General features: G+C 41.5%; 1 protein-coding gene across 1 annotated transcript in view; it reads left to right on the top strand.

Moving 5' to 3' along the window:
* The first annotated feature begins 500 nt into the window (after positions 1–500).
* The window catches only part of opn8a (opsin 8, group member a), a 59,690-nt gene continuing 33,350 nt past the window's right edge, over positions 501–26,840 (top strand). The window contains exons 1-2 of the mRNA XM_071412289.1: positions 501–588; positions 19,038–19,331. Of these exons, the coding sequence (XP_071268390.1) occupies positions 510–588; positions 19,038–19,331 (373 nt within the window). The 5' untranslated portion in view covers positions 501–509. The remainder of the gene's footprint in view (positions 589–19,037; positions 19,332–26,840) is intronic.

Below are 26,840 nucleotides of genomic sequence, written 5' to 3'. Positions count from 1 at the left end.
TGTACATGAGTGTGTGCATTTTCATGAGTGTACTTACACTCACAGTTGACAGTTGTCATCCTAATCTGCTCAGCGGGGAAGGCCAGGTGGGGGTGCTGTGTGGTGAGTGTGTGTGTGTGTGTTTGTACTGTACATGTGTGTGTGTGTGTGTGTGTGTGTGTGTGTGTGTGTGTGTGTGTGTGTGTGCGTGCGTGCGTGTGTGTGTGTGTGCGTGTGTGCGTGCGTGCGTGCGTGCGTGCGTGTGCGTGTGTGTGTGTGTGTGTGTGTGTGCGTGCGTGCGTGCGTGTGTGTACTTAGCATGTCTGGGTGCATATGTGTGGGAGTCCATTATGGAGAGGGAATATAAAGATTCTAGGAGCTGATTGAAAATGCTACCTGTGGTAATGTCAAGGATAAGCCTTGTTCAGATGAGCCTTTGTCCCTGTTGGAGGTCTACTTCTCTCGCTGGCACCGTTTGGGGAGTTTGAATACTGGTCCGTACTGGTCTGGTCTGTCTGTGGAAGAGGAGCATGGAGGAGAACAACAAATACACGTCCAAACTGTCGCCCACTGTGGACTACTGGGCCGGCATGTACCTAGTGGTGATAGGTGAGTAACTTACAGCTGATACTGCTGTTCTCTTTTATTCCTTCTTCTTTTTCATTTGTTTACCTGTGTGGATGGATTCTGTTCAGCATTCAGCATGGGGCTGGTAGTTTGGAGTTTGAAACGCAAATGGCAGGAGTTTAGATATTAGTGCATCATGTATTTTTGGGGGGGAGACGGTGATTAGAGATGATGGAAAGGGATTTGTACAGACTCTCTGCGTTTTGAGGTTTTCACACCAAGTCATATCGGTAGACGATATAGGCGTTATACACTGAGTGTACAAAACATGAGGAACACCTTCCTAATATTGAGTTACACCCCCTTTTGCCCTCAGAACAGCCTCAATTTGTCGGGACTTTAAAAGGTATTGAAAGCGTTTCACAGAGATGCTGGCCCATGTTGACACAGTTGTGTCATGTTGGTTAGGTTAGGTGGTGGACCGTTCATGATACACACAGGAAACTGTTGAGTGTGAAAAAAACAGCACAAACTGGTGCGCCTGGCACCTACTACCATACCCTGTTCAAAGACACTTAAATCTTTTGTCTTGCCCATTCACTCTCTGAATGGCACACATATACAATCCATGTTTCAATTGTCTCAAGGTTTAAAAATCCTTATTTAACCTGTCTCCTCCCCTTCATCTACACTGATTTAAGTGGATTTAACAAGTGATACCGATAAGGGATCAGAGCTTTCACCTGGAATCAACTGGTCAGTCTGTCATGGAAAGAGAATGGTGTTCCTAATGTTTTGTAAACTCAGTGGAATGTATAGAATAAGTTGCAGTTACAGAAGAATTGATTGGACACAAAGCATTATAGTTGTCTTTTCAATGATTGGTAATGTGTGATCTAGTTCTGTTGATGTGTGAATGGTTATTGTGCGAAAGAAATAGAGCCTGCACACTCATAAACTCCACCATGTACCTTCATTCGCAAACAAACAATGTTTATTTTTATTTTTTATTTTTATTTAACCTTTATTTAACCAGGTAGGCAAATTGAGAACACGTTCTCATTTACAATTGCGACCTGGCCAAGATAAAGCAAAGCAGTTCGACACATACAACAACACATAGTTACACATGGAGTAAAACAAACATATAGTCAATGATACAGTGAAAAAAAAAATACGTCTATATACAATGTGAGCAAGTGAGGTGAGATAAGGGAGGTGAAGGCAAACAAATATATGTATAAATAAATAAAAATATAAAAAGGCCATGGTGGCGAAGTAAATACAACACAGCAAGTAAAATAAAAAATAAAAACACTGGAATGGTTGGTTTGCAGTGGAAGAAAGCGCAAAGTAGAGACAGAAATAATGGGGTGCAAAGGAGCAAAATAAATAAATAAATACAGTAGGTAAAGAGGTAGTTGTTTGGGCTAAATTATAGATGGGCTATGTACAGGTGCAGTAATCTATGAGCTGCTCTGACAGCTGGTGCTTAAAGCTAGTGAGGGAGATAAGTGTTTCCAGTTTCAGAGATTTTTGTAGTTCGTTCCAGTCATTGGCAGCAGAGAACTGGAAGGAGAGGCGGCCAAAGGAAGAATTGGTTTTGGGGGTGACCAGAGAGATTTAGATCCTTCAAGGATCTTTGTAAGGTGACTAATGGTTATTGTGCATCCATTGATTTTACACAAGCTGTTGCTTATCATTTGTTGCTGATTGTTTATGTTGTACGCAGTGGAAACCGTATCTTTCACTGGTGCTCGGTCTGATGTCGAATTGGACTATACATAAGGATATCCACGCAAACAAGATACATGAAAGGTGAATTTGGAATTTGAATCTGTTTATTCCTTATAAATTCACATTTGAAAGGTGTGAATGTTGGAAGTGTACTACAGCACTCCAGTCTTTCCAGTTGTAATTCTGATCTCTGCACACTCTCTCTTGTTTAGTGCATGCTTCCACAACAGTTCCAAGCAGTTCCATAGAGCTGAATCGGACCATACTTGGTCATATTGAAGATTTTGTGTTTTTCTATTTGCTATGGAACAGTTTTACTGTAGGTTGTCTCGGGTGTAACAGAGGTGGTGTCTGAACATGGAGCCTTGGTCCTGTCTGCATGTACTCTGTAGAATCTTTAGTACTCAAGCTTTATTCATGTGACTCTGTAGAACTCAAGCTTTATTCACGTGACTCTGTAGAACTCAAGCTTTATTCACGTGACTCTGTAGAACTCAAGCTTTATTCACGTGACTCTGTAGAACTCAAGCTTTATTCACGTGACTCTGTACAACTCAAGCTTTATTCATGTGACTCTGTAGAACTCAAGCTTTATTCACGTGACTCTGTAGAACTCAAGCTTTATTCACGTGACTCTGTAGAACTCAAGCTTTATTCACGTGACTCTGTAGAACTCAAGCTTTATTCACGTGACTCTGTAGAACTCAAGCTTTATTCACGTGACTCTGTAGAACTCAAGCTTTATTCACGTGACTCTGTAGAACTCAAGCTTTATTCACGTGACTCTGTAGAACTCAAGCTTTATTCATGTGACCCTGTAGAACTCAAGCTTTATTCACGTGACTCTGTAGAACTCAAGCTTTATTCACGTGACTCTGTAGAACTCAAGCTTTATTCACGTGACTCTGTAGAACTCAAGCTTTATTCACGTGACTCTGTACAACTCAAGCTTTATTCACGTGACTCTGTACAACTCAAGCTTTATTCATGTGACTCTGTAGAACTCAAGCTTTATTCACGTGACTCTGTAGAACTCAAGCTTTATTCACGTGACTCTGTAGAACTCAAGCTTTATTCACGTGACTCTGTAGAACTCAAGCTTTATTCACGTGACTCTGTAGAACTCAAGCTTTATTCATGTGACCCTGTAGAACTCAAGCTTTATTCACGTGACTCTGTAGAACTCAAGCTTTATTCACGTGACTCTGTAGAACTCAAGCTTTATTCACGTGACTCTGTAGAACTCAAGCTTTATTCATGTGACCCTGTAGAACTCAAGCTTTATTCACGTGACTCTGTAGAACTCAAGCTTTATTCACGTGACTCTGTAGAACTCAAGATTTATTCACGTGACTCTGTAGAACTCAAGCTTTATTCACGTGACTGTAGAACTCAAGCTTTATTCACGTGACTCTGTAGAACTCAAGCTTTATTCACGTGACTCTGTAGAACTCAAGCTTTATTCACGTGACTCTGTAGAACTCAAGCTTTATTCACGTGACTCTGTAGAACTCAAGATTTATTCACGTGACTCTGTAGAACTCAAGCTTTATTCATGTGACTCTGTAGAACTCAAGCTTTATTCACGTGACTCTGTAGAACTCAAGATTTATTCACGTGACTCTGTAGAACTCAAGCTTTATTCACGTGACTCTGTAGAACTCAAGATTTATTCACGTGACTCTGTAGAACTCAAGCTTTATTCACGTGACTGTAGAACTCAAGCTTTATTCACGTGACTCTGTAGAACTCAAGCTTTATTCACGTGACTCTGTAGAACTCAAGCTTTATTCACGTGACTCTGTAGAACTCAAGCTTTATTCACGTGACTGTAGAACTCAAGCTTTATTCACGTGACTGTAGAACTCAAGCTTTATTCATGTGACTGTAGAACTCAAGCTTTATTCTCTTTCAGCTTCACATTTCAAACACTTTCGACATGTCAACTCTCCAACACTTGCATGATCATGATGTTAATAGGTTTGAGCGTAAAATCACTCACTTTAAAAAATAATCTCAAACATACAGAGACACATTTTTATCACACATCAGCATGCAAGCACACACACACACACACACACACACACACACACACACACACACACACACACACACACACACACACACACACACACACACACACACACACACACACACACACACACACACACACACACACACACACACACACACACACACACACACACACACACACACACACACACACACACACACACACACACACTCCTATCCCTGCTCACTCTCTCACAAATGCATTTCATACATTTTTCATACCCAGGTGCCATAAATATTGGAGTTCTCTCACTTTCTACTTTACACTGTCATCCCTGGCCCTCAGCTTCCAGCAGTGAAAGTGTCCTGTTGGTTAAAATGTGTAAAATGTACTTACTACCTTTTAGCTACTTTGCAAATACTTAGCATGTTAGCTAACCCTTCCCCTAACCCTAACCTTAGCCTTAGCCTTAACCCTAACCTTAACCCCTAACCCTAACCCCTAGTCTAGCTAACATTAGCCAACTATTTTACATTAGCCACAACAAATTGCAATTCATAATTCTTTATAAGATATTCGCTACGATATTAACATTTTATATTCATCCAATGTGATGTTGGTCCGCATAAAGCAGATGCAACTTGGATATAGACGGTCCATGAATCGGCATATGTGAATGTGAGTACCTTGATTACCTTGAAAAAAATGGTCTGACATCTTGGACGCAGTCTCCAGTTCTTTAAACCTCAGTGGCTCTGATAGACATGAGCCTGCAAGTCTCATCCTCACAGCGTTGCTGGAGTTTCTGCAGCACCCCTGAAAGAGAAGTACATTTGTTAGTTATAAAGTTATATAATTACTACTGTCTGTTCAGAATGAAATGCAATATTTCAGAATAGCCTACTACACCATGAGAAGGCCTATAATTTAGCCACAGAGTATCAATAGCTTATTTTTTTAAATTGCTTAGCTGTGGATTGTTTGTAGCCCAAAAACAAGACAATGAAGGCATACAGGAGCCTACAGTCAGGAACGCATGGCAAATCTGTCAGTGAACAGCATGCAGACAAAACAGGCCTTTCTCTATATTTCAAATACAATCATGGGAAAACACAGGTTGGAAAGAAAGGATTCAAATCTGTATGCTGTAGGCTACCAAAATATTTGATCAACTTCCAAATAGGCCTATTGAGCGAACAGAGAGTGAGAGATAGGATTTTTTTCACAAGTGCATCGGCCATCGCCGAGAGTGTGTGTTACATCTGCTCCTGCCACGCCCTCTACTGCTCATCTTGTGTCTCCTTGACCTGCCGCCACTCCCCCAGTGCTCTCTCCCTCTCCCTGTGTGTGATTGGGTGGGCGGAGACAGAGCAGATCCCCACCAGTTGCAATCTGTTCCATAATCAAGACCTCTACAAATACTCAGTCCTGCCACTTCCACACTGCCAGATTGTAATCTCTGCTCAGTCAGTCTACGTTTCTAGCTGTTTGTTACTATTTAGATCCTGTTAACCGTTGTGCCTGTTTTCCTTGCCTGACACAGTACACACTACAGTTCTGCTCGCTCTGACTCTGGTTCCTGTCTCCAGTCCCATGGCTCTTCATCCTGCTACTCTGCCCTGTATTCCCCACTCTACTGCTCCATTGGATTCCCCTCCGGACCTGCTTGCCCTGTCCCAACCCCTCTCGCTCCAACCTCAGCCTCCGCACCTGGTTTCCTGCAACCCGCCCGAGCTTCCCCTGGCCTGCACTCCATCTTCCCCCGCTGTTTCAATAAATACCTTGGTTACTTCATCCCAGTCTCCTCGTCTGAGTCTGCTCTTGGGTTTCCCTATTCCACTCCGCGTAACAGTGTGGTGGAATTATTGTAATCAAAAGGAGAGACTTTTAACATTTCTTCACAGCAATCAAACTTTATTATTTAATTACTGCAGTAATGGAGCTGGTAAGTAATCACCCCTGGAGGTGATCAATGAGAACTCAACCAGCTGGTTGGTAATCACCCCTGGAGGTGATCAATGAGAACTCAACCAGCTGGTTGGTAATCACCCCTGGAGGTGATCAATGAGAACTCAACCAGCTGGTTGGTAATCACCCCTGGAGGTGATCAATGAGAACTCAACCAGCTGGTTGGTAATCACCCCTGGAGGTGATCAATGAGAACTCAACCAGCTGGTTGGTAATCACCCCTGGAGGTGATCAATGATAACTCAACCAGCTGGTTCGAGCCACAGCATTTTATAGCAAAGTTCATCCTCCTTCAGTCTATGTGACAAACAACAAATGTATGGAAAGTATCATAATTTTAAGATTTTTATGAAAGATACTTATAATTCACAGCAGACAGTATCTGCTGTAAAAACTGTCCTCATTGTGTAGAGACCAGTTTCTGGCCCCCCAACTCCAAAGTGTAGCCATCTCCCACTGGTACCCCAGTACAGAAACATTAACTCATGCTCTGGGATATGGTATCACCCAAAGACATGGTACATCTTCTGTCAGTGTTAAATCCCCCAGAGGCTCACTTTCAGTTCACACAGACACAATAGAGTTATAAGAACCCTCTATTCTGTTGCATAAAACAACTATTTGATGCAAAAACAGCATTATAACATAATCTTGCAATTTTGCTCTCACAAGAGCTTTGCGTTATTTGGCGAGTCAGTAAAACTGGAAAGCAATTTTAGGACAAAATATTCGCTTAATTTTACAATATGTGTGTCTCCACACACCTAGGCTATTGATGGATTCAAGACGAGGTTGTTTTTATTGATCTCAGTTTGTCAAAGTCAAAGTAACCTGTCATCTTGATGTATTGTGCAAAATTTTAAAAAGTATTCTGCCAAAGTCTCCAGTCATGTAAAATGACATGAAATGCTGTGATAAAAGGACACATTATTTCCAGACCCTAGGGTACAAAACCTTTTTCCCATGTGTGCAACTTCTGGAAGAGCCTCTACTCTACTGCTCTATGCCACTACGCACATGTGATGATGTGCAATGCTTTATTATAAAGGTGATTTCACCCCCTCTTGCACTAACTTTCTGTTTCCGGCACCTCCTGATTTACAAATGATGCACTGAACACAGGCATAGACTCTAACTAACCACCATATACTAAAATAATCACACAAGCCTCTAGCCAGCCAGCGATATATCATGGGTTAGAACATGTATAATATTAGGCTATATTATGAAGTTATTATTTAGGAGCATTGAAGATAAATCATAATCAGTAAGAAAATAACCAGCTAGCTAACTAGCAGATTTACATCAATCGTGAACATCAATGGTCAGCTGACAGCCTACCCTCTTTCCCCAATGTCAATCATGTCTGTAGGAGGCATTGTAACTAGCTTACAATTTGTGATAAGTGAGTGTGCTGTTACAGAAATAAATAGGCCTATGCTCAAAAATTTAAAAATGTTGCTACAGAGGCAGTTAGTTCTGTGACAGAAGAGGTGATCATCAGGTTACTGTCCTCAGAACACATGCACCTTGGGAGAGTTAAACGTATTCATGCCAGAGTCTTTATAAATGGCTTGGATTAATGCATGTGTCTGTCTACCTACAATAAGGAGCAACTTTATTGCATAGAGGTGTAACAAAACTCCAGCTGTTATTGTGATATTTGTGTAATCAACATTTGGTTTTCCTTGTCTGGCCTGATCTGGCCTGTGTGTGTCTAAATATGACAAACAACAGGGTAATGTGGTGATGTGGTGTCGGGTCATCGGAGCAGAACATCACCTGGCTCAGGTCTAACTCTCTGAATAAGACATCATGCATCGCCAGGCTGTAAGTAAGGGAGGAATAATTGAAAGGCAAATTTCAATCCCGATCATCAACCCTAACCTCCTCCAACGAGACCAGGACCATGTTACTGTAAGTAAGGCACAACGAAAATGAGTGTTTTTGGAAAGTTCAAATTGCAGAAGATGTCAAGACTTACAGATGTTCACGATTCATTTCTTTCTCCCAGTGACACAAGGAAAACATGCCATTCTTTATACATGAAAATAGAAAGATATTTTCTATTGACAAAGGTCTTTCAGTTGGCCACTCAAGTAACCTGACATAGGCGGCATGTCTACTTCACACAGGCAGCAATGAATTTACATTGTAGATGCATCATAAATCATTTCCATTGAGAAATTTCACCACTGATTCTCCTTTTCCACCAACGGTTGCTGTGGATTGTTCTGTCAAGGTACTGTTGGCTTTCTAAAGGACAAAGCCTCACATCCTTCCCTTTCACTGAACAATGGGAGATTACATTCAGATTATAAACCTGTGGAGGAAGAATGAACATGTAGTGCCACAATATTTACCCTTGGTTTAATTAAATCTCCATCAGAATATGGGACTGGCGGGGTTTGGAGGGAGGGTTGGAGGGGAGGGTGGTGTGTTGAGGTGGAGGGAGACGTTATATAAACGAGATTGAAACCAGAGTCATTCAGGCCACATTAATCAAATATCTCTAATGTGAGAAACGTGGGCTGCAATCAATTTTCTAATTAATGTTCCAGTATTATGTTTGCTGTAGCTAGCTGGACCTCAAGCATGTTTTCTGGGTAACAGGTTAGGAGAGGGGAGAAGGGTGATAAAACAGGTCAGATGTGGAGAGGTTCCTATTGGAGAGGAAAAAGGTAACGGAGTGGGATGTCAACCTATTAGTATGGTTATGGTCACGGTTATATTTCACCCCTCCAAGTTTTCTGAGCAAAAAAAATACTAATAATAAAATAATAAAATCCTGCTTAAAAAAACACATGTTTTATGTGGACATAAAAGACTGTGAAATCACCAGTAAACCAGCTCAAAGTGATTTTAATTCCGGGAAATCTTTCCCCAAGTATTCCCAAGCATAAATAGAGAGGAGAATGTGATCGTATCCCAAAGTAATCAAGGTTTGAAATGATTTAGTTTATGTCAAATACTATATCTGTTTGGGATTCTTGTGGTCAATTTACAGTGTACAAATAATAAATTATATGTTCAGGACCCCCGACCATCCACTCAAGGAAAAATTGGCCCATGGCTGAATGTAATTGGGGACCCCTGGTAGGTTATGAGAGTTGAGGCATGATGATTATAGGTCCATAATGGATTATGAAGCTTGGTTTATGATTTGTTTTATTTCACCTTTATTTAACCAGGTAGGCTAGTTGAGAACAAGTTCTCATTTACAACTACAACCTGGCCAAGATAAAGCAAAGCAGTGCGACACAAACAACAACACAGAGTTACACATGGATAGTCAATAATACAATAGAAAAAGTCTATGTACAGTGTGTGCAAAGGAGGTAGGATAAGGGAGGTAAGGCAATAAATAGGCCATAGTGGTGAAATAATTACAATTTAGCAATTAAACACTGGAGTGATAGATGTGCAGAAGATGAGTGTGCAAGTAGAGATACTGGGGTGCAAAGGAGCAAAATAAATAACAGTATGGGGATGAGGTAGTTGGATGGGCTATTTACAGATGGGCTATGTACAGGTGCAGTGATCTGTGAGCTGTTCTGACAGCTGGTGCTTAAAGTTAGTGAGGGAGATATGAGTCTCCAGCTTCAGTGATTTTTGCAGTTTGTTCCAGTCGTTCCAGTCATATATTTTATTCGATTTTGCCGTAATCTGAGAAAAGAGGGAAAACAGAGAGGAATAACAGAGAGGAATATAATTACACATGTGACATTATGAAAGAGAGAGAGAGAGAGAGAGAGAGAGAGAGAGAGAGAGAGAGAGAGAGAGAGAGAGAGAGAGAGAGAGAGAGAGAGAGAGAGAGAGAGAGAGAGAGAGAGAGAGAGAGAGAGAGAGAGAGAGAGAGAGAGAGAGAGAGAGAGAGATGGAGGAGTCTCCTCCATCTCATGAAATGATCAGTATTGTAGCAGGCTTTCAATACCTTTCACCGATTGTGTCACTGTTATGACATGATGTGAATACCAGGAATGATCAATGCCTTTCCATGCATCTAGTTAAGGGAAAATACTATTGGTGAACCCTCAGAGTCAAATCAATTGGACCCATCAATCTCCTCTGTGCATTTTTTTACTAGCTCATTGTCATTATATTTTACAATTGTCTGTGTAATTGTAGCTTACTGGAAACACTTCCTTACTTTCTTTGTAGAAGTGCCAATCCCTCAACTCTATGCTATTCCAAAATGAAGTTTTATTCAGAATGCTAATTGATGAGCTACATGAGTCTCCTTGATCTGATGTTGACAGATACAGTCCCCTTAGGTGCTCTTGTGGTTGTTATAGCTAATTAAGGTCTGGTGGAATCCTTCTCATTGCATCCAGTAAGATGCTGTTCAACAGGACCCACTGGGGAAAAACTGTTTGAATCAACATTGTTTCCATATATTTTCAAACCAAAAACTAAATGTGGCGACGTTGAAAAAATGTGGAAAACTAAATGGATTTGCAAAAAATCATAAACTTAAGGGCATTTTGTTTATTTTTCACACAACTAATGACATGGTGACATTTTTAGTTGATTTCACGTTGAATTCACATTAGTTGACAACTCAACCAAATGACGATCAAATTGTCACGTCCTGACCATAGAGGGTCCATATTTTCTATGGTGGAGTAGGTCAGGGTGTGACTGGGGGGTTAGTCTAGTTTATTATTTCTATGTGGGGTTCTAGGTTTGTTTTTCTATGTTGGTGATTTTGTATGATTCCCAATTAGAGGCAGCTGGTAATCGTTGTCTCTAATTGGGGATCATATTTAAATAGCATTTTTTCCACCTGTGTTTTATGGGATATTGTTTTGAGTTAGTGCACGTAGCACCTCTGTAGTCACAGTTCGTGTTAGTTTATTGTTTATTTGTTTATGTCTTTGCTAAGTTTAACTTTTTTTCATTAAATTATGAAAAAAGTGACACAAATCTAGATGTTGAACTGACGTCTGTGCCAAGTGGGTAGCCTCATGGGGATTACAGCCCTGTATCATATCTTAGCCGAGGATAAATTAATTAGGCCAGCAAATTGGATCAATTAAATGCACTCACTGGGGCGCTACAAATGGGGGGGGTTAATAATTATGATGACTGGTTGCTGGAGACAGATCTACATCAGCCCACCTGGGGTCAGAGCTCATTCTCCTGGATGGCTTTACCTCCATCCACGGTAGTCATTATGAGACCAATTACCTGCATGTTGAGCACTTATGGATGTACAAGGAGAACGGTTGCTGGTAGAAATTACTTGAGTTCCTTTGGGGGCTCCTCACCTTGTGATGCCATTGATTAGGCCTACGTAACAACTAATCTTCCTCATTGAATCCAACTCATTAGAAGTCATGGCATGCTGCTATGTTCTGTCTGGCTGTGAGCTATGATCAATATTAAGGTTCATACAGATGTAGGATCTTAATTTTAGCCAGTTTGCTACAGCAGGAAGAAAATCCTGCATCAACAGGAAATGTGAATTGTTATGTGGATTATAGGTTGATTTGTTTTTCGTTAGATCAAATGAAGTCTGTAATTTCAAAGTGGAAACTTTAGAAGCCTTTTTAAAACTCAAATGCACTATAAGTTTGCATTTCCTGCTTTGCAGCAACAAAAGAGTGATACAATTAAGATCCTACATGTGTATAGATCTTCTTCAATGTCGGAAATACTAATCATATTTCTCTGCTGTCCATGTTAAAATTGATTACATTTTTGGTCTTCTTTTATAGACTGTTCTCTCTGCTTCCGCTCGGCAAGCAGTACCGATGAACCAAGTCTGGAACCAACAAGACCCTGAACAGCTTCTACCCCCAAGACATAAGACTGCTAGTTAGTCCAGATAGCTATTGCTTAATTATTTTACTATCTGTATTGGCTATTTTAGCATTAACTCTACCTATATGTACAGTACAGTGCCTTCAGAAAGTAGTCACACCCCTTGACATATTCCACATTTAGTTTTACAGCCTGAATTCAAAATTGATTAAATTATTTTTCTCACCCATCTACACACAATACTGACAAAGTTAAAACATGTTTATTGAAAATGTAATTCTGAAATATTGCTTTTACATAAGTATTCATACCCCTGAGTCAATACTTTGTGGAAGCACCTTTGGCAGCGATAACAGCTGTGAGTCTTTCTGGGTAAGGATCTAAGAGATTTCCATACCTGGATTGTGCAACATTTGCTCATTATTATTTTCTAAATTCTTCAAGCTCTGTCAAATTGGTTGTTGGTCATTCCTAGACAACCATTGTTAGGTCTTGCCATAGATTTTCAAGAAGATTTAAGTAAAAACTGTAACTCGGCCATTCAGGAACATTCACTGTCTATTTGGTAAGCAACTCCAGTGTAGATTTGGCCTTGTGTTTTTAGGTTATTGTCCTGCTGAAAGGTAAATTCATCTCCCAGTGTCTGGTGGAAAGCAGACTGATCCAAGTTTTCCTCTAGGATTTTGCCTGTGCTTAGCTCTATTCCGTTTCTTTTTATCCTGAAACTCCCCAGTCCTTTATGATTACAAGCATGCCCATAACATGATGCAGCTACAACTATGCTTGAAAATATGAAGAGTGATACTCAGTAATGTGTTGTAGTGGATTTGCATAATACTTTGTATTCAGGACAAAACGTTAATTGCTTTGCCAAGTTTTTTTTGCAGTATTACTTTAGTGCCTTGTTGCAAACAGGATGCATGTTTTGTAATATTTGTGTTCTGTACAGGCTTCCTTCTTTTCACCTTGTAAATTAGGTTAGTAATGTGTAGTAACTACAATGCTGTTGATCCATCCTCAGTTTTCTCCTATCACAGGCATTAAACTCTGTAACTGTTTTATTGTCACCTTTGGAATCAGGGTGAAATCCTGTGGTTTCCTTCCTCTCCAGCAACTGAGTTAGGAAGGATGCCTGTATCTCTGTAGTGACTGGGTGTATTGATACACCATCCAAAGATTAATGAATAACTTCACCATGCTCAGAGGGATATTCAATGCCTGATTTTTATTTTTTTTTACCTATGCAACTTATTATGTGACTTGTTCAACACAATTTTACTCATTAACTTATTTAGGCTTGCCTTAAAACTTCTTATGGCTGCAAGCCCTAAGTCGGGATCAATATGACAACAGCCAGTCCAAGTGCAGGGCGCCAAATTCAAAAACCATAAATCTCATAATTAAAATTCCTCAAACATACATGTGTCTTATATCATTTTAAAGGTAATCTTGTTGTTAATCCCACCAAACTGTCCGATTTCAAATAGGCTTTTCAGCGAAAGCACCAGAAATGATCACCACCAAACAAAAAATAATCATAGCATTTTTCCCAGCTAATGATAGCATCACAAAAACCAGAATAGAGATAAAATGATTCACTAACCTTCGATTATTTTCATCAGATGACACTCATAGGACTTCATGTTACACAATACATGCGTGTTTTGTTTGATTCAATTCATTTTTATATCAAAAAATCTGAGTTTACATTGAGGCTACAAGAATCACCAAATGCAAAAACATCAAGTGACTTTGCATAGCCCGTCGTTTCAACATGAATACTCATCATAAATATAGATGATAATACAAGTTATACACATTGAGTTATAGATATACCTCTCCTTAATGCAACCGCAATGTCAGATTTAAAAAAAACTTTAAGGAAAAATAACTGCACGCTATAATCTGAGACGCCGCTCAAATTAGCATATCACAGCTGCAAAGATAGCGTCACTATAAACAACAAAATATATTATAAATATTTCATTACCTTTGTTGGTTTCGATCAGAAGGCTTAGCAGAAACTCCAGGTCCACAATAAATGTTTGTTTTGTTCGAAAAAATCCGTTATTTATGTCCAATTGTTAGCGCGTTTTGTAAACATATCCAAAAGCTAATTCTGGTCAGCTTCATATCGGACAAAAACTTCAAAATGTGATATTACCGGTCGAAGAAACATTTCAAACTAAGTACTGAATCAATCATTAGGATGTTTTTAACATATAGCTTCAATAAAGTTCCAACCGGAATATTCCTTCTGTCTGCGTGAGCCATGGAACGGCGGTGGCTTGCATGCGGAAGAGGGATGTTACGCGAGTGGCTGCTTGATGGACACCTGACTGATTCTGCTCTCATTCTCTCCCAGAACACCATAGAAGTCTCACTGGAATTTCTATTTATTGCTGACATCTAGTGGAACCCCTAGGCAGTGCAACCCCTGCCATACGTCATTTGGAATTCTTTTGGGACTCTGTTGAATACAGACAATCTCAGATTTCTGACTTCCGGTTTGATTTCAACTCAGGATTTTGCCTGCCAATATGAGTTCTGTTAATCTCAGAGAAATAATTCAAACAGTTTTAGAAACTTTGGAGTGTTTTCTATCCAATATTAATAATAATATGCAAATATTAGGAACTATGACTATGGAGCAGGCCGTTTGAAATTCGCACCTTTCATCCAAGCTACTCAATACTGCCCCTGCAGCCATAAGAAGTTTTAACAAAGGAGTTGAATACTGTGAGCGGACCAAGTAATTGGGCGTCACTCTGAAGCGGAAAGGTGGAACAAACGAGTCAGGAGTAGGTTTTCTTGATTGAACACAGTTCTCTATTGAGGGCATTTGGTCAACACCAACACTCCAACATAATCAATGAAAATCTCCCAAGAAAAAAAACATACATCTTCTTCTCCAGATCAAACAGGAACACAATACGATTGTCTTTAAACTACAACAAAAGTCACGGGATTGTCACCCTCTTAGTGGTTCTTCATGGATAGCTCCTCGGTCTCGGTGGCCATCTTCCAGAGATAGTTTTTCCTCCCTCCTGCTGGTTCCATACTCTCTCTTATAAGGGAAGGAGAATAGGTCATTAGTACCGTCAGCTGTGCTTAATTGCCTCTGGTTACCTTGTCTCCCATGCCTTGTTAGGTTACTATCCGTGAGCCCAGCCTGCCCTCTGGTGGTCCTTCCACATACCTTCCCCCTCAGGACCGAACCGGAGGGTCGGGCGCCAGACGCCCTGTCTTGGTCGCGTCGGGACAGCGCGTCTGCATTCCCGTTCCTCGATCCGGCCCTGTGGATGACATGGAAAGAGAACGGTTGTAAAGACAAAAACCATCTGGCTATTCTGTTGTTATTGTTTCTCTTACCAGCCATCCACGTGAGGGGAGCATGGTCAGTAACTAATGCAAATCTCCGACCCAGTAGGTAGTACCAGAGATAATCGAGGTCCCACTTAATGGCTAAGGCCTCTTTCTCTACGGTAGCATACCTCTGTTCCCGATCGCTGAGCTTCCTACTTATGAAGAGAATCGGCTTCTCTGCTTCGCCTTTACCCTGAGCTAGTACGGCTCCGAGCCCCGTATCCGAGGCGTCGACCTGCACAATGAACTCTTGTGAGAAGTCCGGAGCCTGTAGGACGGGATCAGAACACAGGCCATCTTTTAGCAATTGAAAGGCCTCTTCCGTCTCGTCTTTCCACTCTACCTGGTTTGGCAAGTTTTTCTTGATGAGGTTTGTGAGGGGGTTGGCAATGGTTGCATATCCCGGGATAAAACGGCTATAATATCCCGTTATCCCTAAGAAGGCCCGAACGTCCCGCTTGGTCCGGGGTCGCGGCCAGTCCTGAATTGCCCTGGTCTTCTCTGCCTGTGGGCGTATTTTCACATTCCCCACGGTGTACCCCAGGTATTCCGCTTCGGACAGGCCCAGGCAGCATTTATTTGGATTGGCCGTCAACCCTGTAGCTTCCAAACTCACGAGCACCGCTCGTAATCGCAGGAGGTGACTATCCCAGTCCTCGCTGTGGATGACCACATCGTCTATGTACTCCGCTGCATACTCTTGATGGGGCCGTAGAATGGCATCCATGAGGCGTTGGAAAGTTGCAGCGGCACCATGCAGTCCGAAGCCTGCCCTCTGGTGGTCCTTCCACAATACTTATAGACTCAAGATATTTCAGCTTTCATTGTTTATTCATTAGTAACATTTTTTAAAGAATTCATTCCACTTTGACAGTCTATACCAGTTGCTAATGAAGCATGTAAAATGGGATTTTTTTCCATTTATTAACAATTGAAATTGAGTGAGAACTTGATCTCAATATTTATGCCTAAAGGAGGATAAAAGTAAATAATGTGCAACATCCCACGCAAGCTCCCACATAGTTTAATCTATGACTTTAAACCACTCTCTGAAGGACTGGATGTCCATTATGGTGCATTCTTAGTAGTTCTGAGTAGTTTTTTGTCTCATACTGAGTAGTTGAATGGTATCCATGTGTAATTTCTCCAAAGCCATTTTATAATTGATTATATAACAACTACCTGGAGAATGAAAGAATAGTCATATCTTATAGTTCTATTCAAAGAGAATATTGTGTATCTCCTATAGCCTACCTATGTGAGTGCTCTGGTATATTATTTATCCACAGCCATATTTGATGTTCACTAGTACTGAGACACACGAACAAAGCTGTTGTGCCTGGGCAGAGTTTGAGCAGCACGCATCTCAACCCTTCTGTCTCTCAACTATCCTGCCTCAATACACATACAGTACATATTCATCCACAATCCTATCTTCCAGATATCTTCTCTCTATCTCCAACACTCTCTGCTTTCTCAATTTTCTCTCCTTATCTCTATCACTCTCTATCTTCCATCTGTCCTCTACATCTTCATTTTTCTCTCTATCCTCCATCTATGTACTTACATACGTACAGATTCTCAATCTATCCTTCCTCTATCCTCTATCTATGTATTCTCAGTCTATCCTTCCTCTATCCTCCATCTATTTATTCTCAGACTATCCATACTTTATCCTCCATAATCTCTATCTATCCTCTCCTTATCCCTCACCACTTTCTTCAATCTATCCTCTCTCTATTCCTTACCTCTAGCCAATTTCACTGAAACAGATTTACCCTGTGTGAAATAGCATAATGATGTCCCTGCCCTGGCCACTAATAAAACAACAATATACACTGAGTGTACAAAACAGGAAAATGACATAGACTGACAAGGTGATTCCAGGTGAAAGCTATGATCCCTTATTGATGTCACTTCAATCAGTGTATTTGAAGGGGAGGAGACAGGTTGAATAATAATTTTTAAGCCTTGAGACAATTGAGACATGGATTGTGTATGTGTGCCATTCAGAGAGTGAATGGGCAAGACAAAAGATTGAAGTGCCTTTGGACGGTGTATGGTAGTAGGTGCAAGCCGCACAAGTTTGAGTGAGTCAAGAACTGTAATGCTGCTGGATTTTTTACGCTCAACTGTTTCTTGTGTGTATCAAGAATGGTCCACCACCCAAAGGACATCCAGCCATCTTGACACAACTGTGGGAGGCATTGGAGTCAACATGAGTGAGCATCCCTGTGGAATGCTTTCGACACCTTGTAGAGTTCATGCCCTGACTAATTGAGTCTGTTCTGAGGGCAAAAGGGGGTGCAACTCAATATTAGGATGGTGCTCCTAATGTTTTGAGCATTAAGTGTAGTTTCACCAGTTGTCCACTGTCAAAGCAGGCCTTGTCTCTCACAGATGGTGAGATTGTGGTTTAGATTCCCGCAAGAAACACTGAATATAAGTCGGTGAATTCGGTAAGTCGCTTTGGATGAAAATGTGTGCTAAATGTGTTGGGATAGTGTTTGACTCAATTCAATTAAATAATATTTGTCTTTATACCAAATGGGGCATTAATGCAGGCAAGCAGTTAGAACGAATAACAGTGTGTTCAGCTCAGTTCATGTGGTTTTCATTGCAATAATTGACCAGGTGAAAATGTCCCAAAAAACACAGCATTATAAAATAGAAGTCTTAAGCGCATTAGATAATGAGCTCATTAACAAACCACCACAGATGTTGCTTGCATTGCTATTTCAATATGATGGCTATGAATAGATAGATGTAGAGGGTAAATAGGAAAATATTGAGTCATTATTTAGTTTGTGTTTTAGATTTATTAAAATAGGCGACGTAGAGCACATTTAAAGCACATCCTACTTGGGGCCGGTCAATGCTCAAACGTTCCCAGCTATCGGCCTAGCAGTTCTAACAAAAAGTGGACTGGAGATAAGACACCCCAGGAAATGATACTGGATGCAGGAGGGTTCCCATCTAATTCCCTTTCATTTCCTCTGCAAACACCATCCAAACCCCTAAACTCCCAGACAGTTGATTTGGGCAGTGTCCACGTCTCCACATTTCCTCAGTACTGTAGGATGGTGCATTAGGTTAGTTCTCACAATGCAAGTAGAGAGAGACGCTCTTAAAAGACCATTGCAAGTGGCAGTACTGAAGCAAACGTTTATCCATAACAAATGATTGAATGTTGCTTTTATAGAACATTCTGTATCCCCGATGACACTCCTCAGCCCCTGAGGGAGAGGAAAAGAGGGAGAGACAAAAAGGTGGATGAAGGGAATGAGGCCTTTGTGCCATCTTGTCATTACCAATACATCAAGGGCTTCAGTTTAGGAGCCATTCTACCATGACAAATACTGCACTTAGGGATTAATAGTGTCCACTCACCCATGCGATGCTCAGTACTCTGCCGTGCTCTGCCCTGGAACACCAATATCTGGCCATGCTGGAGAATGACTGTTTGGCACATTCTACTCCTATTATCTCTACCATAGACATCTAGTGACTAACCTCTTCTCTCTCTCTCTCTCTCTTTCTTCGAGCTTGATTGGTTAATTGATTGCTAGATTAGTTGATGAACCGTTGCTCGCTCTTCCAGTTTATTTGACTGACTGAAGTCTCTCTCTCCCCCCTCCAGCGGTGCTGTCGGTCCTGGGTAATGCTGCGGTCCTGGTGACCTCAGCACTCCGGCCAACTCACCTCAAGGCCCCGGAGCTCCTGACAGTCAACCTGGCGGTGACAGACATAGGCATGGCTCTCAGCATGTACCCCCTGTCCATCGCCTCACTCTTCAACCACGCCTGGATTGGAGGGGACTCCTCCTGCCTGTACTATGGCCTGATGGGGATGATCTTCAGCACGGCCAGCATCATGACCCTGGCTGTCATGGGTCTGGTACGATACCTGGTGACAGGAAACCCACCCAGAACAGGTATTCTGGGTATACACTGGAGTGGTAGAGGTAGATACTGTATAGGGGTAAGGTGACTAGACTTCAGGATATATGATAAACAGCGTAACAACAGCGTATATTATGATTTTATGTGAGTGTGTGTGTGTAGAGTAAGTATACATTTATGTGCATATTATGTGTGTGTGAGCAACTTATGAAGTGAGTGTTTGTGTGTGTTGGAGTCAGTGTGTGAGTGTGTAGGGTCCTGTGAGTGTGTAGAGCCCTGTGAGTGTGTAGGGCCCTGTGAGTGTGTAGGGCCCTGTGAGTGTGTAGGGCCCCGTGAGTGTGTAGGGCCCCGTGAGTGTGTAGGGCCCCGTGAGTGTGTAGGGCCCCGTGAGTGTGTAGGGCCCCGTGAGTGTGTAGGGCCCCGTGAGTGTGTAGAGCCCCGTGAGTGTGTAGGGCCCCGTGAGTGTGTAGGGCCCTGTGAGTGTGTAGGGCCCTGTGTGTGTGTAGGGCCCTGTGAGTGTGTAGGGCCCTGTGAGTGTGTAGAGCCCTGTGAGTGTGTAGGGCCCTGTGAGCCCTGTGAGTGTGTAGGGCCCTGTGAGTGTGTAGGGCCCTGTGAGTGTGCGTATAAACAGTTCTAGATAGAGCTCAGACTTTCCGACATGATGATCACTGACTCTATGATTTGACCTGAAGATCACTGACTCTATGATTTGACCTGAAGATCACTGACTCTATGATTTGACCTGAAGATCTCTGACTCTATGATTTGACCTGATGATCACTGACTCTATGATTTGACCTGAAGATCACTAACACTATGATTTGACCTGAAGATCACTGACTCTATGATTTGACCTGAAGATCACTGACTCTATGATTTGACCTGAAGATCTCTGACTCTATGATTTGACCTGATGATCACTGACTCTATGATTTGACCTGAAGATCACTGACTCTATGATTTGACCTGAAGATCACTGACTCTATGATTTGACCTGAAGATCTCTGACTCTATGATTTGACCTGAAGATCACTGACTCTATGTTTTGACCTGAAGATCACTGACTCTATGATTTGATCTGAAAAGCACTGACTCTATGATTTGATCTGAAAATCACTGACTCCATGATTTGACCTGAAAATCACTGACTCTATGATTTCACCTCATTTCTTTTTAGGTCCCAATTGACTTGAAAGCACCATTATTTCAATTTATGCTCAGCTGTACCTTGCAAGTACACCAACTGATCCATTTTCTTATCAAAGCTTGAGTTTTGAAATATATTATGGTCTGAGAAGAACAGTATTGGCAGGCCAGGCATATAGCCGATATGCTATGATAATGTATTAGGCCTACTGCACAAACCTCATTTCTACAGAACTGATTATATTAAGTTAATACTTTAAAAATAAAGTATTGTTTAAAAAAAAGAAAAAGTTGGTGACCACTGATCTACCCAGTGTATTGCCAAAAAACACTCAACAACGTCAAACATAGACTCTGACCTATCCAATTGTCACGCCCTGACCATAGTAAGCTGTTTTGTCTCTGTGTTGGTTGGGGCGTAATAGTGACTAGGGTGGGTCATCTAGGGTTTTTGGTATGTCTATGTTGGCCTGATATGGTTCCCAATCAGAGACAGCTGTTTATCATTGTCTCTGATTGGGGATCATATTTAGGTAGCCATTTCCCTTTTGTGTTTGTGGGATCTTGTCTATGTTTAGTTGCCTGTCTGCACTATTCGTATAGCTTCACGTTTCGTTCATTGATTTTGTTGTTTTTGTTCAGTGTTTCATTCATTAAAAGAGAATGTACGCATACCACGCTGCGCCTTGGTCTCAATCATACGACGATCGTGACACCAATTAACCAACTGAACTGAAGAATCCCACAGTACTCAAACACCCTCTCTCTCTGACACACACACACACACTGTGCAGTAATTAGAATCCAGGGAGGAGCTTTAAGTGATACAGTCTACTGTGTGCTCACCCTCCTCTGTTTCTCTCCATCGCTTTCGCTGTATTGTCTGTTGCTGTTTCTCTTGTCTGACCTTTTCTGTTGCTGTCTCTTAGTATTCTATGTTGCTGTGGCCAGGAAAAACTCATTCTTCAAGATGTTCAAACGTTCATAGATGACCAGCAGGGTCAAATAGTAATCACAGTGGTTGTAGAGGGTGCAACAGGTCAGCACCTCAGGAGTAAATGTCAGTTGGCTTTTCATAGCCGAGCATTCAAAGAGAAAGAGAGAGAGTGGGAGAGGGAGAGAGAGAGAGAAAACAAACACAGAGACAGACAGAGAAAACAAACACAAAGAGACATACAGAGAAAACAAACACAGAGGGACAGACAGAGAACCAACAAGCACAGAGAGACAGACAGAAAACAAACAAACACTGAGTCACAGACAGGGAACAAACAAACACAGAGAGACAGATAGAAGAAACAAACGAACACGGACAGACAGACAGACAGACAGAGAGAGAAAACAAACACAGAGATACAGACAGAGAGAGAGAAAACAAAAACACAGAGAGAGACAGACAGGCAGAGAAAACAAACAAACACAGAGAGACAGACAGAGAAAACAAACAAACACAGAAAGACAGACAGAGAAAACAAACAAACACAGAGAGACAGACAGAGAAACAAACAAACACAAGCACAGAGAGATAGACAGAGAAAACAAACAAGCACAGAGAGGCAGACAGAGAAAGCAAACAAACACAGATGGACAGACAGAGAAAACAAACAAACACAGAGAAGCAGACAGAGAAAACAAACACAGAGAGGCAGACAGAGAAAACAAACAAACACAGAGAGACAGACAGAGAAAACAAATAACACAGAGAGACAGACAGAGAAAGCAAACAAACACAGATGGACAGACAGAGAAAGCAAACAAACACAGAGAAGCAGACAGAGAAAACAAACAAACACAGAGAGACAGACAGAGAAAACAAACAAACACAAGCACAGAGAGACAGACAGAGAAAACAAACACAGAGAGACAGACAGAGAAAACAAACAAACACAGAGAGACAGACAGAGAAAACAAACAAACACAAGCACAGAGAGACAGACAGAGAAAACAAACAAGCAGAGAGAGAAAGAAAGAAAGAGAAAACAAACAAACACAGAGAGGCAGACAGAGAAAACAAACAAACACAGAGAGGCAGACAGAGAAAACAATCAAGCACAGAGAGACAGACAGCGAAAACAAACAAACACAGAGAGACAGACAGAGAAAGCAAACAAACACAAATGGACAGACAGAGAAAGCAAACAAACACAGAGAGGCAGACAGAGAAAACAAACACAGAGAGGCAGACAGAGAAAACAAACAAACACAGATAGATAGACAGACGGAGAAAGAAAACAAACACAGATGGGCAGACAGAGAAAGCAAACAAACACAGAGAGGCAGACAGAGAAAACAAACACAGAGAGACAGACAGAGAAAACAAAAACAGAGAGACAGACAGAGAAAACAAACAAAGCACAGAGAGAAAGACAGAGAAAACAAACAAACACAAGCACAGAGAGACAGACAGAGAAAACAAACAAGCACAGAGAGACAGACAGAAAAAAAAATAAACACAGTGAGACAGTCTGAGAAAACAAACAAACACAAGCACAGAGAGACAGACAGAGAAAATAAAAAAACACAGAGACAGACAGAGAAAACAAACAAACACAGAGAGACAGATAGAGGAAACAAACAAACACAGAGAGACAGACAGAGAAAACAAACAAACACAGAGAGACAGACAGAGAAAGCAAACAAACACAGATGGACAGATAGAGAAAGCAAACAAACACAGAGAAGCAGACAGAGAAAACAAACACAGAGAGGCAGACAGAGAAAACAAACAAACACAGAGAGACAGACAGAGAAAACAAATAACACAGAGAGACAGACAGAGAAAACAAACAAGCACAGAGAGACAGACAGAGAAAACAAACAAGCACAGAGAGACAGACAGAGAAAACAAACAAACACAGAGAAGCAGACAGAGAAAACAGACACAGAGATATAGACAGAGAAAAGAAACAAACAGAGAGAGAGAAAAGATACAAACAGAGAGAGATATAGAGAGAGAGATAGAGAGAGAAAAAAACAGCAGGTCCGGGACAAGGTAGCACATCCGGTGAACAGGTCAGTGTCCCATAGCCGCAGGCAGAACAGTTGAAACTGGAGCAGCAGCATGTCAAGGTAGCATGTCGGGTGAAAAGGTAGCAACAGGCAAAACAGCAGAAATTGTTCTCTCGCCATCACCTTTTCTTCTTTTGCAGTCTCTGTGTCTTGTCTGTCTCTCTCCTTCAAATATTATTCTGTTGCAGTCTCTGTGTCTTGTCTGTCTCTCTCCTTCAACTATTCTTCTGTTGCTGTCTCTGTGTCTTGTCTGTCTCTCTCCTTCAACTATTCTTCTGTTGCAGTCTCTGTGTCTTGTCTGTCTCTCTCCTTCAACTATTCTTCTGTTGCTGTCTCTGTGTCTTGTCTGTCTCTCTCCTTCAACTATTCTTCTGTTGCTGTCTCTGTGTCTTGTCTGTCTCTCTCCTTCAACTATTCTTCTGTTGCTGTCTCTGTGTCTTGTCTGTCTCTCTCCTTCAACTATTCTTCTGTTGCTGTCTCTGTGTCTTGTCTGTCTCTCTCCTTCAACTATTCTTCTGTTGCTGTCTCTGTGTCTTGTCTGTCTCTCTCCTTCAACTATTCTTCTGTTGCTGTCTCTGTGTCTTGTCTGTCTCTCTCCTTCAACTATTCTTCTGTTGCTGTCTCTGTGTCTTGTCTGTCTCTCTCCTTCAACTATTCTTCTGTTGCTGTCTCTGTGTCTTGTCTGGTGTGACTCCCTCCTTCATATCCTACTTGTGTGTGCCAATTAGCTTCAGCCGGCTGGTGTGCGACCTGGCTTTGACTTTGGATAGCCTATCTCCAGGGCTAGTTAGGGGCCGTCAATAAAATACACAATGTAAATGAGACCATGTTTTCATGTTGCACTCCTTTTAGTTTTCTCGTTAAATGCTTTCAACATCTGCATATGTATAATTTTTTACATATTGTCCCATGTACATTGTGAACTTTACTAATGGTGCCTAACTAGCCCCATAGAGATATCCAAACTCAACCCAAATTTACCACATGTATTACGATCGGGTCGGTTGCAGTTGCACTCCGAATTGATGATTACTTTTGTGCTGCCAACTGTGGGCATGTAGGCAAGATTGAAACAAACCATAACTTAATTTACATTGTGATGCAGTCACGACCAAAAGTCTCACAAAACTCTGTTTTTGACAAATCTGACTTTATGACCAAATATTTTCCTATTTATATTTTTTGGTCAATTTTGACAGTAGAATAAATGTTTCTGTCACACCCTGATCTGTTTCACCTGTCCTTGTGATTGTCTCCACTCCCCTTCAGGTGTCGCCCGTCTTCCCCATTATCCCCTGTGTATTTATACCTGTTTTTTCTGTTTGTCCATTGCCAGTTCGTCTTGTTTGTCAAGTCAACCAACATTTTTGTTCTCAGCTCCTGCTTTTTCGTAGTCTCTCTTTTTCTCGTCCTCCTGGTTTTGACCCTTGCCTGTCCTGACTCTGAGCCCGCCTGCCTGACCACTCTGCCTGTCCCTGATCCTGAGCCTGCCTGCCACCCGGTACCATTGCACCACCTCTGGTTTACTGAGCCCTGCCTGCCTTGACCTGTCTATTGCCTGCCCCTGTTGGAATATTAAACCATTGTCAATTTGATGTGTCTGCATCTGGGTTTTACCGTGATTCCGGATAGCTTCTGACTCATATTGATGCCACGTAGGCTGTTTTGTGAATGTGAAGTTGGTTTTTAGGGGCACTTGCTCTTTAAAGTTGCTGTATACTGACAGGACCAGGGCAACTTAACTGTAAAGAACAATTCAAGAGTCTTTAACAACAGTGGAAACACAACTCCAAACATTACAGATAAGAAGCAAGGCTATATATAGCCCCTAGGCTATATCAATATAAAGAGACATGAGCCAAAAACAATTACCTGTAGAATGGAATAATCACCTCTATGATTCATTTCGTCAGTTCTAGAGGCTAATGTGAGATTTCTAGATTATATAACATTTGAGGACATCATTTAATGGCCTATGTAGTTTCTATGTTTTGTTCACCTACACTTTAACCACAAAGTCATATTTCCCCCCTCTTCCTGGCTGCCCTCCCCCTTACCTTCTATGTTTAAGTTCAAGTTTTTTTATTTGTCATATACACATGATATACAGTGTCTTCGGAAAGTATTCAGACCCCTTGACTTTTTCCACATTTTGTTATGAAACGCAATACCTCATAATGACAAAGTGAAAACAGTTTAAAAAAACGTACCAAATTGTTTATATTGGTTCTTCAGACAGATTAGTCTTCTCTTTCAGCAGTAGGCATTTGCTTTCCAAACTGTACGTACAGCATTTTCAAAAGAAAAACTGACAGCTGCAACCAACCATAGAAATATAATCCATAGATGGCAGTTCCCATTCAAGTCAGGACAGGCATCCATTGCTAGTGTACCCATGAGTTTAACAGTCAAATTTCCAGGGTTAGAGATTACAACACCCTTCTATGGATTATTTGTCTATGGCCACAACGCAACAAGCTGTAAATTTGACACATTTGCAAATGTATAATAAACAAAAATATCTTATTTACATAATTATTCAGCCCCTTTGTTATGAGACTCGAAACTGAGCTCAGGTGCATCCTGTTTCCATTGATCATCCTTAAGATGTTTCTACAACTTGATTGGAGTCCACCTGTGGTAAATCCTATTGATTGGACATGATTTGGAGAGACACACACCTGTCTATGTAAGGTCCCACAGTTGACAGTGTATGAGGTCGAAGGAATTGTCCGTAGAGACAGGATTGTGTCAAGGAACAGATCTGGGGAAGGGTACCAATAAACTTCTGCAGCATTGAACGTGCCCAAGAACACAGGCCTCCATCATTCTTAAATGGAAGATGTTTGGAACCACCAAGACTCTTCCTAGAGCTGGCTGTGTGGCCTAACTGAGCAATCGGTGTAAAGTGCATTGGTCAGAGAGGTGACCAAGAACCTGATGGTCACTCAGACCTAGAGTTAATCTGGGGAGATGGGAGAACCTCCCAGAAGGACAACCATCTCTGCAGCACTCCACCAATCAGGCCTTGATGGTAGAGTGGCCAGACGGAAGCCATTCCTCAGTAAAAGGCACATGACAGCCCACTTGGAGTTTGCCAAAAGGCACCTAAAGACTCTCAGACCATGAGAATCAAGATTCTCTGGTCTGATGAAACCAAGATTAAACTCTTCAGCCTGAATGCCAAGCATCATGTCTGGAGGAAACCTGGCACCATCTCTATGGTGAAGCATGGTGGTGGCAGCATCATGCTGTGGGTATGTTTTTCAGAGGCAGGGACTGGGAGACTAATCAGGATCTAGGCAAAGATGAACGGAGCAAACTACAGAGAGATCCTTGATGAAAACCTGCTCCAGAGCACCCAGGACCTCAGACTGGGGCAAAGG

Source organism: Salvelinus alpinus, chromosome 8, assembly GCF_045679555.1.
Source record: "Salvelinus alpinus chromosome 8, SLU_Salpinus.1, whole genome shotgun sequence".
Lineage (NCBI taxonomy): Eukaryota > Metazoa > Chordata > Actinopteri > Salmoniformes > Salmonidae > Salvelinus > Salvelinus alpinus.
This window is presented reverse-complemented; position numbering and strand designations above follow the sequence as displayed.